Below are 13,938 nucleotides of genomic sequence, written 5' to 3' on the forward strand. Positions count from 1 at the left end.
TCAGTACTGTCCTGAAAATGACAAAACACACTCACGGAACAGTTAAACTAAAATTCTATACATTTTTAGAATCAGGAATAGAGAGAAAACCATAATCTGGTCAGTTGTTTGTACCTGTGGGCTAAGCCTTCAGGATGGATCGAATGAGCATACACTTTGAATTTACTTTTAGCACTGACAGATAAAGGCTAAGTGGTTTTATTTGTGTGTTTTGACAGTATATATATGCAGACAATCACCTGTAACACTGTCCTGGTCCTGTACGTCCTGCTCTACCGGCGCGCTGGTTAGCATTAGCCTGACTGATGGGATAGACCTGCAGAGCATCCATACCAATGCGGGGATTAAACACCTGCAACAGAAGCAAGAAGTTAAACCTACTGTCTGGATAAATATTGTACACAGTTTAAGGCCGTTTCTGATTGCTATGTGAAAAATTAATGAGAATGTACATAGGGAGTGGAGCACCTTTAGTTTACAGTATCCTGCATCCACAACAAACATGATTCCATCCACAGTGAGGGAAGTCTCAGCGATGTTTGTGGCAACAATGCATTTTCTTACACCATCTGGAGCCTAAAAGAGGAAAAAAAATAAAATTCACTAAGTATATGATGTTAAATATTGGGAAATTGAGCATAAATATAACAATATGGTCTGATGTGAACCTTCTGGAAGATCTTGGCCTGGAGGTCAGAGGGCAGCTGGGAGTAGATAGGCAGCACAGCCAGAGGAGGAGCATTCTCCAAGTCCTCCAACCGCTCCACAATCTGATCAGATGTCACCTACAAGAGCATGTTTTATAAATTATGTGAAGTCATCAATACAATATGTATGTTATTGTATCCAAACAGCAAGTATGAGGTATTATAAGAAAAAACTAATTCGCACATAACTCATTCTAAAGAAGCTTATATTACAAGTATTATTTCCATTCATAAAGGGATTACGTGGTAAAATAAAAATGAACAATGCATGTGAGTGAGTGAATATCAGCCTTACCTCGATATCCTCCTGCCCGGGCATAAAGATGAGAATGTCTCCGACCATCCCACTGAGGTGGATCTGCAAGGCCTGCTTCACTGCTGCCTCCACATAGTCCTCCTGAGGGGTCTACACAGAGCAAAATGACACAATTAGACCAACAAAACCTCAAATGAACAAAAAAAGTGATATTTATCAGGATTACTGCTCAGCTAATTCATTATATTAATATAAATCCGTCATTACTTTTGTGGAAAAATAAACATGACCAAAATCTATTAATATCTGTAGAATGGTGGCCTTTTAGTATTCTCAGTTTCCATCACTTCTCGGGAAATTACAAAAGGCAAGGATGTAAATATAGAGAGAAAAATATGGAAATGCAAAGGAAGTACAATGAAATAAGAAATATACCTTGCTAAACAAGATATCGACTGGAAATGTTCTTCCTGGAATGTGGAATATAGGTACATTGCCAAAAAATGCAGCAAACTTGTCTGAGTCCATAGTTGCAGACGTAACTATAAGTTTCAAGTCGGTGCGTCGAGACACAACCTGGTAAAGAACAGCAGAATAAAGAGAAAATTTAGTTCCAAATGTTGAGTCAAAAAGGCACAAAATGACCTCACAGAGTATTTCAGCAGTGGAACAGGGCAGACAGTCTAAAATAAAAACAACAAATCTACCCTTGGGTGTTAATATTGCAGCTGAATACTGACCTCACGCAGAAGCCCAAACAACACATCAGTGTTCAGTGAACGTTCGTGAGCCTCATCCATGATTACAGCACTGTAGTGGTCCAGATCAGACTCCCTCAGAGACTCTCTGAGCAGGATACCATCTGTCATGTACTTTATCATCGTTTTCTCTGATGTGCAGTCTTCAAAGCGGATTGCATATCCCACCTGCAGGCAACAAATGAATAGTCGTCAAGTACAAATTATTTATAAACAAGAAAATTATTTTGAACTACATCTGTAGTTATAGTAAACAATAACATAGAGATGGTATTAAACCAAGTTCTTTCTACATTTACAGTTATTCTCTTTCCTGTTGGTCAATTCTGTTTGTCAGGCCAGCTATTATTTTACATTTTCATTTTGTCCACTAGATGGCGGTATTATGCAGCATAAGACCCAATGCAGAACCTACACAACATTGAAGTGGTTGAGCTACTATTAATGTACAGCAGATCACCTGGTAAGATAATTGTTAAATGGAATTAACAAGGAAAGTGGCAGTAGAGGGTATCTGCAGATATGATTAAGCCAAATTTATGACGTTTTAAGACATTTTTCAAGGCGTTTGATCAAATTTAACTCTTTACACAAAATAACAATTACAACAGGCCTCATAGTTGCTGTATTGAACCGGTCTTAACCGTGTTATAATCCAACCAATGTTACATTTCCATTTCTCCAGGACTCATATTTCTGTTACTGATGTTACAGCTGCTAAAGCTCATATCTGAACTCCTCCACCCATGAATGACTGTTGATAGATCTACTCATTCCAAGCAGCTGCTGCAGCTCTGCTGTCGAACAGACAGATACAAGAAATCTTTCCTGCTACATTTCATCTCAGCCTATAATAACTCACCTCTGTCTGATGTCTCTGATCATAAATCCATTTGCACTTAAATGTCATTTTGCACCTTCTCGTTTGGAATATTTCAACTTTTTGCACCTTATAGTACTATTTTAGCACATTACAGTTGTTCTCCAGATTCTACCCTCATCTTTTTATACTTCTAATTTACTACCCCACCCCCCGAAGCAAAGGCAAGGGTATTGTTTTGGTTCGGTTTGTTTCTTTGATTGTTAACACTCTAGCAGCAAAACAGTTGGTTGAATTCATACCATTTGGGTTTATAGACTGCCAGTGACCCAGAATAGATCCAGTTACATTTGGAAAATAGGACAATGGCCCTGTAGCTTACCAGCGAAATTAAAAGCTTTGGGAAATGTATCCAGATGCCATTTATTATCACCCAATTATGTGTATTTATGATTTTACAGAAACAGCCCATGTTTTGGTCATTTTCCAATCAGATCTGTAAAAAAATTCAAATTCCAACTTGATATCATTGATACTTACTGATCTATTGTATCAATCCACTTCCTATCTCTTATAATGGGAAAATTTTTCAAAGTAGCACTAAATCCAGAATCAGATACGGATCGAAATAATTTCAATACCTTGTGTTGACATCATCATAAAGAAGCTGTATACCAAGTTTGAAGTCAATCAGAACTGTAGTTTGGGAGAAGAAGACGATTGAATTTTTTCCCCATAAGAGCCCATGTTAAATTTTCCGTAAGTTCCCAGATCCAGAAGAAGATCCTGATCAGCATGTGGACATTATGTTTTGTTGTCTCCCCAACAGGGCTGTACTGTAGAAATTTCAACTTGATATCATTTATATTTACTGAGTTATTGCATCGATCCACTTCCTATCTCTTATAATGGGGACATTTTTCAAAGTGGCACCAAATCCAGAATCAGATCCGGATCCAAATTATCTCACTAACTTTTGTTGACATTATCATAAAGAAGCTGTATGCCAAGTTTGAAGTCAATCGGAATTGTAGTTTTGGAGAAGATGACGATTGAAGTTTTTGTAACGGACGACAGACAACAGACGATGACGACAGACGACAATAGCTTACGGCCTGTCGGCTGGTAAGCTAAAGAGTAGGCCAAAGTCCAAATTTTTTATGAATTTTAAAATCTTTTTTTTTTCTCCCATTTACTTACAATGGTAGAAATCTCACATGTCTATAAAACATTTTGTTTTCAATTTACTTAAAACTTGCCACATGTATAGAGGCAATTGATATGCTGACATCAGCACACGCATAGACATGATGACATCAGCTGGATCGATGCCAAAATAACCTACAATATGTGCAAAGGGCAGGGTTTGTTGTGCCTGGCACTACTTATGTATAGTGTTTGCTCTCATTCTGTACTTCTTTTTTACTCATGTTTGCTGTGGTACTCTATTGGTATTGTATGTCATTCTGCTGCTACACTGTAATTTCCCAGTTTGGGATTACTAAAGTCCCTCTGTCCATCTGTCTGTCCATCCATTCACCTCTGTTATGATAAAATGCCGAACACCAATTACAAATTCTTTACAAAGATTTACAAAGCAAATACAGAATTATCATCTACTGACTCTTGGGATTTTTTAAGACCTTCAAGTGCCAGCTTCACGAGCTTAAAGATAATCAAGGCCTTAATTTAGGACAATCAAATTTAAGAGCTTTTAAGGATGTGCAGACACCCTGCTGTAGGTTAAACATCATCCTTAAGTAATTTCAGTTCAAGTAGTTTAATTTTCTGTTAGAGTTTGCGCAGCAGAAATACTCAGTTGTGTTTCTATTACCTTTAACCACCTATAATGGCAGTTATTTAACATGATCTCAACAGTTTCACAATCAGAAGTGAATTTAAGACTAAGCAGTCTGACCTCCTCTCCCAGGTTGGTGCCAATCTCTTCGCTGACTCTCTTTGCGACGCTCATGGCCGCCACTCTTCGGGGTTGAGTGCATCCCACCATGCCATAGCTGGTGTAGCCGTCCTCGTGCAGGTACTGGGTCAGCTGGGTGGTCTTTCCACTGCCTGTCTCCCCAACAACAATCACTATACTGTTGTCCCTGCAGATGCCAGAGAATACTACGCATTAGTCCACGTTACAGCTCATTCACACGACAACTACCACCTCACATCATAACCCTCTGTCAACCTGACAAGTTGCAGTTTATTTCCATATCTGTCAACACTGATTTTGTTTGTTTTTTTTTTTAAACCTACCACTACCATCCCTCTTAAGAGGACAACTTTATTTTTTATCATACCTTGTCTCAAAAATTTACATTCCCGTTATCATCCATTCCTTGTTAGTGTGCATATACATAGAAAAACGACTAATATAAACAAAAATGTACAAAGACAGAATGAAACAAAGTGACAGACTGACACAAGACAGTGGGACAGAAGAGATTTGTCAACACTGGTATAATATATGCAGTGTAGGCTTTGAAGGAGTCTAATATCTGTTCTAAAAATGTATTTTATGGTGAAATGGAAGTCCTCACTATCTTGACATGGAGTGAATAATTTCCAGTAAGAAACAGAGTGACAGATGCTGGTTTCACTAAAAGGACAGACAACCTAAAAACATATATCACCATACTAGGGATATCCAGGGTCAGAGGCAGAAAAAGACCTATCACAGAATTCACTGAAGTAATCTAAGAACATCTTGAGGTGAAAAGTAGGATTTGATGATAATATACAGAATATAACATCACCTTATTATGTTGAGAAGTTGTTGTCTGACAGCAAAAATTGGTAGATATTGTCTCTGCTCCAGGAGGCTTTTCTTCTTGGCAAATTCACTGCTGGCTTCAGTCTTCTCTTTCATGTGCTCTGCAAATTTCTGCTCTGCTCTGAAAGGCAGACAGAGGAAAAACACTTCAAATTAATAGATAGGTCAGACAAATGACACTACATTTCAATGTGTTAAATCTGCGGATAAACAAAAATCTCATCAAGCTCCAAACGTCTTCCTACCTGTAGTCTACTTTGCCATCTTCGCCTACAACCTTGCCCCCAGAGACGTCTTCTTCCTCTGTCTTCTTAATACCCATGATATCTCCCAGCTTGGTGCCTGCCAATTCCCAATGTTTGTGTTGTGCCTGAAAACATAATTATTGAGATGATATTGTTTGTTGCAAAGATTAAAGCTGCTCCCTGCTTTAAAGTTTGAGATGGTCACATATTTTCAACACAAAATGAAAGCATGATGAGCATCTAGGCATGCATTTGTCAAACTGTCATGTTGGTCTGCAGTGAAAATGTCATCAACTGACCAGTTACCATAAACGTGAATAAATTATTTACTAAAGTGATGAAGTTAGACAGCACTGGCATTATCATCCAGACAGGTATGAACCAACAAACCCCATTAACATTTCTCAGCAGAGTATAGAGATCATCTCTGCACTGTTGCATCACATTCCTGCATTCAGTAAAATAACAATGACATGTAACACTAGTACAATTTCAGTTGTCTAACTTTGATATATACTTTGAGTTTCTTCAAGTGCATCCTACACACGGGTTTATTTCTAACAAGATAATGGCAACAGTAATACTGCTTTCAAGATACAAAGCCAAAGCATTATAGGGCATTTCACCAACTTACCTCACTATTGTTTACACTTGAGGTCAGAAAGTGTAAATACACCTTAGATAAATGCACTGAAACCCTTTTTTTTTTTTTTTCAAACATTTTATTTTGGTATAGGTCAGTTAGGCCAACGTATTTATTGTGATGATGTGAAAGATCATCATAGTGGAGAGACTAGTAAATGTTGAAATCCCACTTGTCCAATAGAAAAAGCAGTTAAAACAAGAAAGACACATACTTTATTTCTCAGAGTTGAAAATGGAAGTAGCTTTTGAAATGGTTATTTTACCTCCCTCTCAGCTCTTTTGAGAGTTACACATAGATATTAAATATCGAGGTTATTGAGACCAAAATTGTCATGGTTTTATTATTATCACGGTATTGTTGAAATGTGCTCAAAATGTTCAGAAAGTACACACTGAAATAATTAATTAAGTTGCATTTTGGAAAAAAAAAAACCCAAATAAAATAACACGCACAATGTACTTTCTGTTGGCAGAAACATTAAAATATTAACATGTAAATATCAAACATACAAAAGTGGGAAGGGAGGTGGGAAGAGACAGGAGGAGGAGCAGCTGGGTGGGGGTGTATAGGAGGTAGAAGCTCAGGAAGACTTCTGTCCTGGGGAGGGGGGGTATGTTTTTTATGTTTTTATGTGATAGGTAGAAAACACATTTTGTCTTTTAATTCTACTTTCTTTTCAATCTAACTTATTCTTAGCTACTTATATTCTACATTTATTTATTTACTGATAGTTGATATGGTACGACTGTTTTTGTGGAGCGGTGACCACATTTTGTATTTTCCCTTGGGGAGTAATAAAGTAAATCTGTTTATCTATCTATGTGCATTAAAGACGGCACCTTTGGCCCTAAGAGAAATCTGCACTAGGAGTGGGAATTGATAGGATTTTATCAGTATCAATGCCATTGTCGATTCTTACCAAGCCAATTCCTCATCAATTATCCTACTGATTCCTGAATTCGTAGAATTTAAACGGTAATACTAACCATCTGAAATTTTGCCATGGTTTATCGTTATACTGGTAATCGTTCCATCCCTAATTAAATATGACAAATATCTCAAATATCTTTACTTTTTTTAATATAAGATGAGTGCAGATGAGGAAAACTGTGAACTAGAAGCACTCAGAGAGCGCAGACCTCCGCCAAGGCAGATCAGTGGGCCCCCCCGATCACCACCAAAATTTAATATTTTGTTCCTCGTGCCAGTATCAACATTTCCTGAAATTTTCATCCAAATCCGTCCATAACTTTTTGAGTCATCTTGCACACGGACAGACAGACAGACAGACAAACCAACGCCAGCAAAAACACAACCTCCTTGGTGGAGGTAACAAGCAAGAAGATTTGGTATCATTCAGGAGCAATTTTTGTGATCAGTTTCCCACAGTAAGATCTAATTGTATCCAATTTTTATCTTACTAATTAATATTGTCAAATGAAACATCAGAATAACTATATAATTCTCTTTCCACATGATGCCATTAGTTCACTGTTGTTGTTGTTGTTGTTGTTGTGGTGGTGTGGTGTTTCTAATTTTTTAATCTCTTAAGATTTAATCATGATGGCAAGCAAATGTCTAATGTAGGGAGGTCCTGAGATGTAGCTATTAAAGTTTTTCTACAGTCATGACATTGATTTCTAGATAAGAAAATAAATAAAAGCTACAATCAAAAATTCCACGTATTATTATTTTGAAATGTCACATCAACAAAATCAAGTAGTTAGGTTAACTGAACTAACAAAGGAGATATATATGGAAATAAAAACTTCAGAAATGTAACACACTGAGTATAAATGCTTTCAGCTGAGGTATAAATGTTTAACCTAAACTGTACAAACCATGTTTAGGGTCACTTTTGTTAAATCCATTTGTAGCAAACACAGAATCATTATATACCAAACACTGGACAATTATGTATCCAAATAATACATGATACTTTAGAGCATTCCTCCTTCTAAAACTTATATTTAATGACCAGCCTACCTTTTTACGTTCCTTCTGCTCTCTGTGTTTGCGAACAAGTTGGCTGCCTTTACGAGAGATGATGGCCATGTCTGAGGTTGCATCCTTCACAGGGATGACTGGTTCTGGCTGTAGCAGGAAAACAAACACACATATTCACACATTTGTATTATGCATTTGGACCACCACTGTTTTACTTCGGATATAAAAATGTTATCTAAGATGGCTGAAAACTCTGCACTGCAAACTGTCTGTGGATATTAACAATTGTCATCTCATATGGTTTAACATCTCATTTACCTGTTTAGTGAAGACTATTCTTCCATCCAAGAAGGGAGGAACCAAGTTGTGGACAAGCAGGTGAACCTTCGCAGCATTGTCCTCCTCAAAGTCTTCATCCACCTCCAACCTCTGCACGACGCCACTGGTAAGCATCCGATTGGTCTCCCATCGCTCATTATCCTGACACGAGAAACACAACCGCTTATAATTACCTACCAACACAGATGGATGCACCAACAAGACAAATACAAAATAAAGTACACGCAGACGGGCTGATGTACAGCATTCTTGTTGTACCTCATTAATCTGTCGTTTCTGGGCTGATATTCGTTTCTGCGTCTGCTTCTGAAGGATTTGCTCTCTCTTCTTCACATATTCCTCAGATGTGGTGGTGAAAGGGTTGTGGAACTCATCATAGCCTTCATCCATCATGTACCAATCTCTGTCCGCTTGCTAAGAAAACAGTAAAACCATTAGACGCTACAAAGTTCATCAGCTTCTACAATAGATGAGTTTTGTTTTTTTGGACGATTTTTAGGCACTCACCTTCTGATCTTCTTCCCACTGTTCTTTCTCATCTTCATTATCAAACATAATGCCTCCTTCTCCATCTTTCCTACCTAAAGTAATACATAAGTAAGTAAGAGTATTTTAACCACCATACAAACAAAGACAGAATAGAGAATAGAAAAAATAGAAGCTTCTTTTTATAAATGGTACCTTTTCCTTGTGATAAACGTGGAGTAGAGCCCAAGTGTTTCCTGTCATTGGCCCAATCATTGTACTTATAGGATGGTGTAGGTAGGGGTGTGTCGTCAGGGTAACGACCCTTGACTGACCTAAACACACGGCAAACAGTCATCACACAAGTAAAAGTAGCAGCATTTCCTCAAAGGTTATGCATTTTGTTACTGTAAATAATGTGATATAAAATAAAGGTTTATATAAAAGAGCCCATTGCATCCATTTATCAATATAAACAGTGATTGAAACAAATGTTAAATCAGATATAACACCAATGAAATGACAAATTAAGTAAACATGTGAGATAAACCGATGGCAGATGGTTACCTGTCCCTCCTCTCACTTTCTCGGCCAGATCTGTGGCTTCTCTCTGAGCGCTCGGACTCTCTGTGAGATGGGGCAGGGGACGGAGACTCCCACTGGGAATGGCGTGAACTGGCATAACCGCTGTCATCCTCATCCCAGTTGGACCGCGAGGGTGTGAACGAATCTACATAAAAATCAGAATGCTTAGTCAAGTAACAAAATTTAAGTTACTTTAGTTATAAGAACAAGATTAAAATACAAGTGAAGAAAAGCTACCTCTGGGGCGATGCTGTGGCGTCATTGGTTCATCCCTCCTGCTCCCTCGGCTGATGCGATCGGACCAACCGTCTCTCTGTGAACGCTCACTTCTCTCACTGCGGTCGCCACGCTCTGACCGGCTGCTGCCACGGCTATAGCTGCTTTCTCGATCATCTGACAGAAAGACACAGTGGAAAACTGAACAAAAGTTCCACTATATTTACTTCATTAATTTTACATTTCATTTAATTATGTCCTTAATTGACATTTTATTATTTTCTATGGAAAGAATAAAAATTACACAAATGGTGAAACAGACATTTTTGAAGTTGCTATCTGCAACATTTCAGTAATTATTTATCAGTATAAACACTTAGACCTGATCAAATATGTACAAGATGTCACAAAGGCTTTGACTTTAACGTAACAGTAAAACATGTCACTCAATCAGGTTAAAGTGGACTAACTGAACACTTCAAGTTTGTCCACATTAGGGCTGTGCAATGAATTGATTTTAAATTGAAATCAGATTTTTTAATTAGGATGATTTTTAAAAAAGGGAAATCATCAAATCGATTTCCTCTCTGTCGTGTCTCCAGGCTGCATGCCTCCGGGCTACCGTAGGCTCCTCCTCTTAACTGCAAGAGTGGTCTTTCACAGAAGTCCATGTAATGACCACAGACCTTAAATCTGTGATGGGCCCACATTAGTGATACCAGTGTAAGCCATGGTCCACGCTTGGATCCCCCAATTTAAATATAACTGCAATGGGATCAGTCATCTTACATGGTCCACAGACACATGCATGACTGACGCCTGTCACTGACGTATAGCTTCTGTGGGTTCATCATGGAATTTTCGGGGATTCCATTGATACCATCACAGATTTGAGGTAGGGAGCATTGCCTTGCAATGCAGGCTGCTCACAAAAACAACAGGCTGACTTCTGTTGTCTTTCGTAGTTTTACCCAAAAATTGAAATCCAAAATTGAGTTTTTAAGAGGAAAAAATACCTGGATTTTATTTTTGGCCAAAATCGTGCAGCCCTAGTCCACATTTACCTGATTCTCCACAATCACTATACGCAAAGGGACCAGGAACCCAAACCACTCATGATCAATCAAATTTTATTTATATAGTGCCACATCATAACAAAAGGTTTTCTTGTCACTTTACATTTAGAGCTGCTCTAAACCAGACTCAGATGCAGCATTTACTCTGTACTCGTCCCATTTAAAATGAATGTGTATCTGTGAGAGAGTGACAGCCATAGGAGAAAAAAGCAAAAACTTAAAACAAAAGTCTAAAAAAAAAACTATGTACATGATGATGAGTAATACTTTAACTTACCCAACCCTAATTTAACCATAAAATAATTAATCCATAATGACCCTTACCTCTTTCACTTCGTCGGTCTCTACCCTTATCTCTGCTCCTCTCTCTGTCCCGGTCCCGGTCTCTGTCTCTGTTCTTGTCCTCCTTAGAGGAAGCATAGACTCCATGCTCACGTCGGTCTTTCTCCCGTTGCTGGTTTTTCCGACGGAACTCCTCACTGACCCCTCCAGGGTTGGACGGCGTCTCAGATCCAGTCACACGATACTTCCTGCTGCTGAGACAATGATAAAATACTACAAATTAAATACAGGGTAGTGAAAACTGATATGTGACTGATATATTACCATGCAGTCATCTGTTTTCACATTAGAGTGTGTAACTTATTAAAGTTAGTCAAGCTATTAATGAGTAAAACACCACACAGAGGGGGTTGTTAATATCTTTGTACAAGCACATTTCTGTTTTGTATTAATTTACACATCTGTGGTTCTATACATACAGTGGTTATTATCTATTATCATTGTGACAAATATTATTAACCCTTACCTTTCCTTCTTAGCACCTCTGCTCTTATCATCATCCTCCTCATCTGACCCAGAATCACTTTTATTTTCTTCCCAGTCCTTATAGGAGGAAACCTTTGATTTCTTTCCATTTCTGTCCTCATCAGAACCGTCTCCTTTTTCCTTGGTCTCACGCTCCTTCCTTTTCTGGGCTGCTAGAAGGTCCAAACCCAGCAAAGAGGTGCGTGGAGTTGGTGCCCGAAAAACATGGGCTTCTGCAGCAGCACTCTTCTTCTTTACAATGAGTCCACCAATTTGGGCTGATGGATCTGTCCCTTCCAGTCTATGCATGGAAACATCGTCATCCATTATCTGTAGGAACATAACGACAGACAGGGGAGGTCAGAGGTATGATGCTACCCAGGGTGCTAACTGGTATGAAATGTATAAATACTTATGGTACCTGAAAAACAAAACCTCTTCTTCTAATTAATGTTAGTTACTTGTAAGTAACTTGGGCTGCTTCTAGGGCTGGGCAGTAAAACTGCCATGATTATCAGAATATAATTTTAGATCACATCACAATATCATGTTTAGACTATGTGCTATAACTTTACTTGGAAAGGGTTTAATTCATTTACAATACAATACTATAAAGTAAAACATTTTTTAAATTTACTCATGCATGTTTTGTTTTGAACAAACCTGTTATTTGAAGTTTTACTTTTAAATTTCTAAAACATTCTGACCATAAGAAAGTTCAAACCTCAAATGACCACCTGGTTTCATCAACTTGCAATGAGCACTAAAATTTAGTCTTCCACTTGAAAATTAATGATGGCATTAATATTTATTGTGATAATAACCAATATCAACTGATATGAAAATTTCTCTCATAACGATTTTGGCTACCTCATAATGTCCAGGATCACTTACGGTAGAAAATGCTATTTTATTCAATGTTAAACTTGCAAAATACCATGAAAAGGTTAAAAAAAAAAACAACACTTCAGATATGCTTGATTACCTGTTTGTCTGGCCAGTACAAAACAAAACAAAAAGTTCTGTTTAATATCATTAAGATTGAGGACACTGAATGAATGAATAAATGACGCACATCTAAAAAAAACAAAAATGTGATCATTCTTTTTACATATACATATATTTAATTTTTTTTTTTTTTTAACTAAAATCTTTATTTTGAGTAATGAGTGTGATATCACTCAACCGATATTCCATTTTAATGAAATACACGTAATAAACTAACTTCAGGTGTAATTTCCTTTGAAAAAAATAAAACGTAAATATCAAATCATCAGAAAATCATCTCAAGACACTTTAGGTTTAACTGGAACGAGGATACGTCCGCGAGAGAGATCGAGTAATATAGTTCACTTAAAACAAGTGCTGCATATAATACATGGTAAGTTAAGATAAAGCACTTGTCTAGTTCAGATCATTGTTACGAATCTCATGTTTAAATAGGGCATCTTACCAAACTAGCTGGACTCTAACTGCTGCTTGAATCATTTTCACGTTTCATCAGAACATTAAATCAAGTGTCGTGGTCTATCATTATTTCATATATATATATATATATATATATATATATATATATATATATATATATATATATATATATATATATATATATACATTCTTAATTATTCCATCAAACCCTAATTACATTGAATTGAAATTTTCAGCTAAATAAAACCTCATAGCAGATCTGTTTCTTATGTCAACCCCACGTTTTGTTTGTAAGAACTGTGACTGTCTTCTGTTTGGTAGTGGTGTGTTTAACATATTATAGTTACACTCAGGGAGCAGAAATAAAGTGAAACTATCCGGTACCTACCTCTGTTACAGATGCTAATGTTAGCTAACAGCGAGCCGCGTGTCCCTTTTGAGTTAAAAATGTAGAAATCCTCACATTAAGATGAAGAGCTGAGGTCCATTTATGTCTCTGTAGGTAAGAAACAAATTTACTCGAATGCTACAGCACAGTGGCTGTCACCGAAAGGATTATTTTAAGACGCAGATTTCGTAAACATAACGCAAATGTTTACAGAAAGGGAGCAGCCATTTCAATCCCACAATCCCATGCGGTGAAAGGAAAAAAAATCTTAATTTAAACGGCGCATTTTAACAAGAGACTCAGTATTCCGTGTGTGAATGGGATTCTTCATGTGATAAAAATTAATTAACAGTAATTTAAAAAGTAATGATAAAAAAAGTTATTCAGAGCTGCAACGATTATCGAATTAATTAACCACCTATCGGCTACTGACTATTAACCAAAGTAAGGCAAAGTTAGACTGTTGTTTTGTTGGT

General features: G+C 37.3%; 1 protein-coding gene across 3 annotated transcripts in view; it reads right to left on the bottom strand.

Moving 5' to 3' along the window:
- Positions 1-13,695, bottom strand: part of dhx38 (DEAH (Asp-Glu-Ala-His) box polypeptide 38) — a 30,009-nt gene extending 16,314 nt beyond the window's left edge. The window contains exons 1-19 of one of the 3 annotated variants that reach the window (XM_030127580.1): positions 13,463-13,695; positions 11,648-11,976; positions 11,164-11,381; positions 9,785-9,940; positions 9,530-9,692; positions 9,179-9,297; positions 9,005-9,078; positions 8,756-8,911; positions 8,477-8,638; positions 8,198-8,305; positions 5,566-5,690; positions 5,304-5,441; positions 4,460-4,646; positions 1,704-1,889; positions 1,399-1,539; positions 1,003-1,113; positions 669-785; positions 469-576; positions 240-352 (exon numbers count right to left, since the gene is read on the bottom strand). In XM_030127580.1, coding sequence (XP_029983440.1) covers positions 240-352; positions 469-576; positions 669-785; positions 1,003-1,113; positions 1,399-1,539; positions 1,704-1,889; positions 4,460-4,646; positions 5,304-5,441; positions 5,566-5,690; positions 8,198-8,305; positions 8,477-8,638; positions 8,756-8,911; positions 9,005-9,078; positions 9,179-9,297; positions 9,530-9,692; positions 9,785-9,940; positions 11,164-11,381; positions 11,648-11,973 — 2,708 coding nt within the window. In that variant the 5' untranslated portion in view covers positions 11,974-11,976; positions 13,463-13,695. The remainder of the gene's footprint in view (positions 1-239; positions 353-468; positions 577-668; positions 786-1,002; positions 1,114-1,398; positions 1,540-1,703; positions 1,890-4,459; positions 4,647-5,303; positions 5,442-5,565; positions 5,691-8,197; positions 8,306-8,476; positions 8,639-8,755; positions 8,912-9,004; positions 9,079-9,178; positions 9,298-9,529; positions 9,693-9,784; positions 9,941-11,163; positions 11,382-11,647; positions 11,977-13,462) is intronic. The other 2 variants (XM_030127597.1, XM_030127587.1) reach the window with 2 other exon arrangements.
- Between the last annotated feature and the right edge of the window lie 243 nt (positions 13,696-13,938).

The sequence above is a fragment of the Sphaeramia orbicularis genome, chromosome 3 (assembly GCF_902148855.1).
Source record: "Sphaeramia orbicularis chromosome 3, fSphaOr1.1, whole genome shotgun sequence".
Classification (NCBI taxonomy): Eukaryota; Metazoa; Chordata; class Actinopteri; order Kurtiformes; family Apogonidae; genus Sphaeramia; species Sphaeramia orbicularis.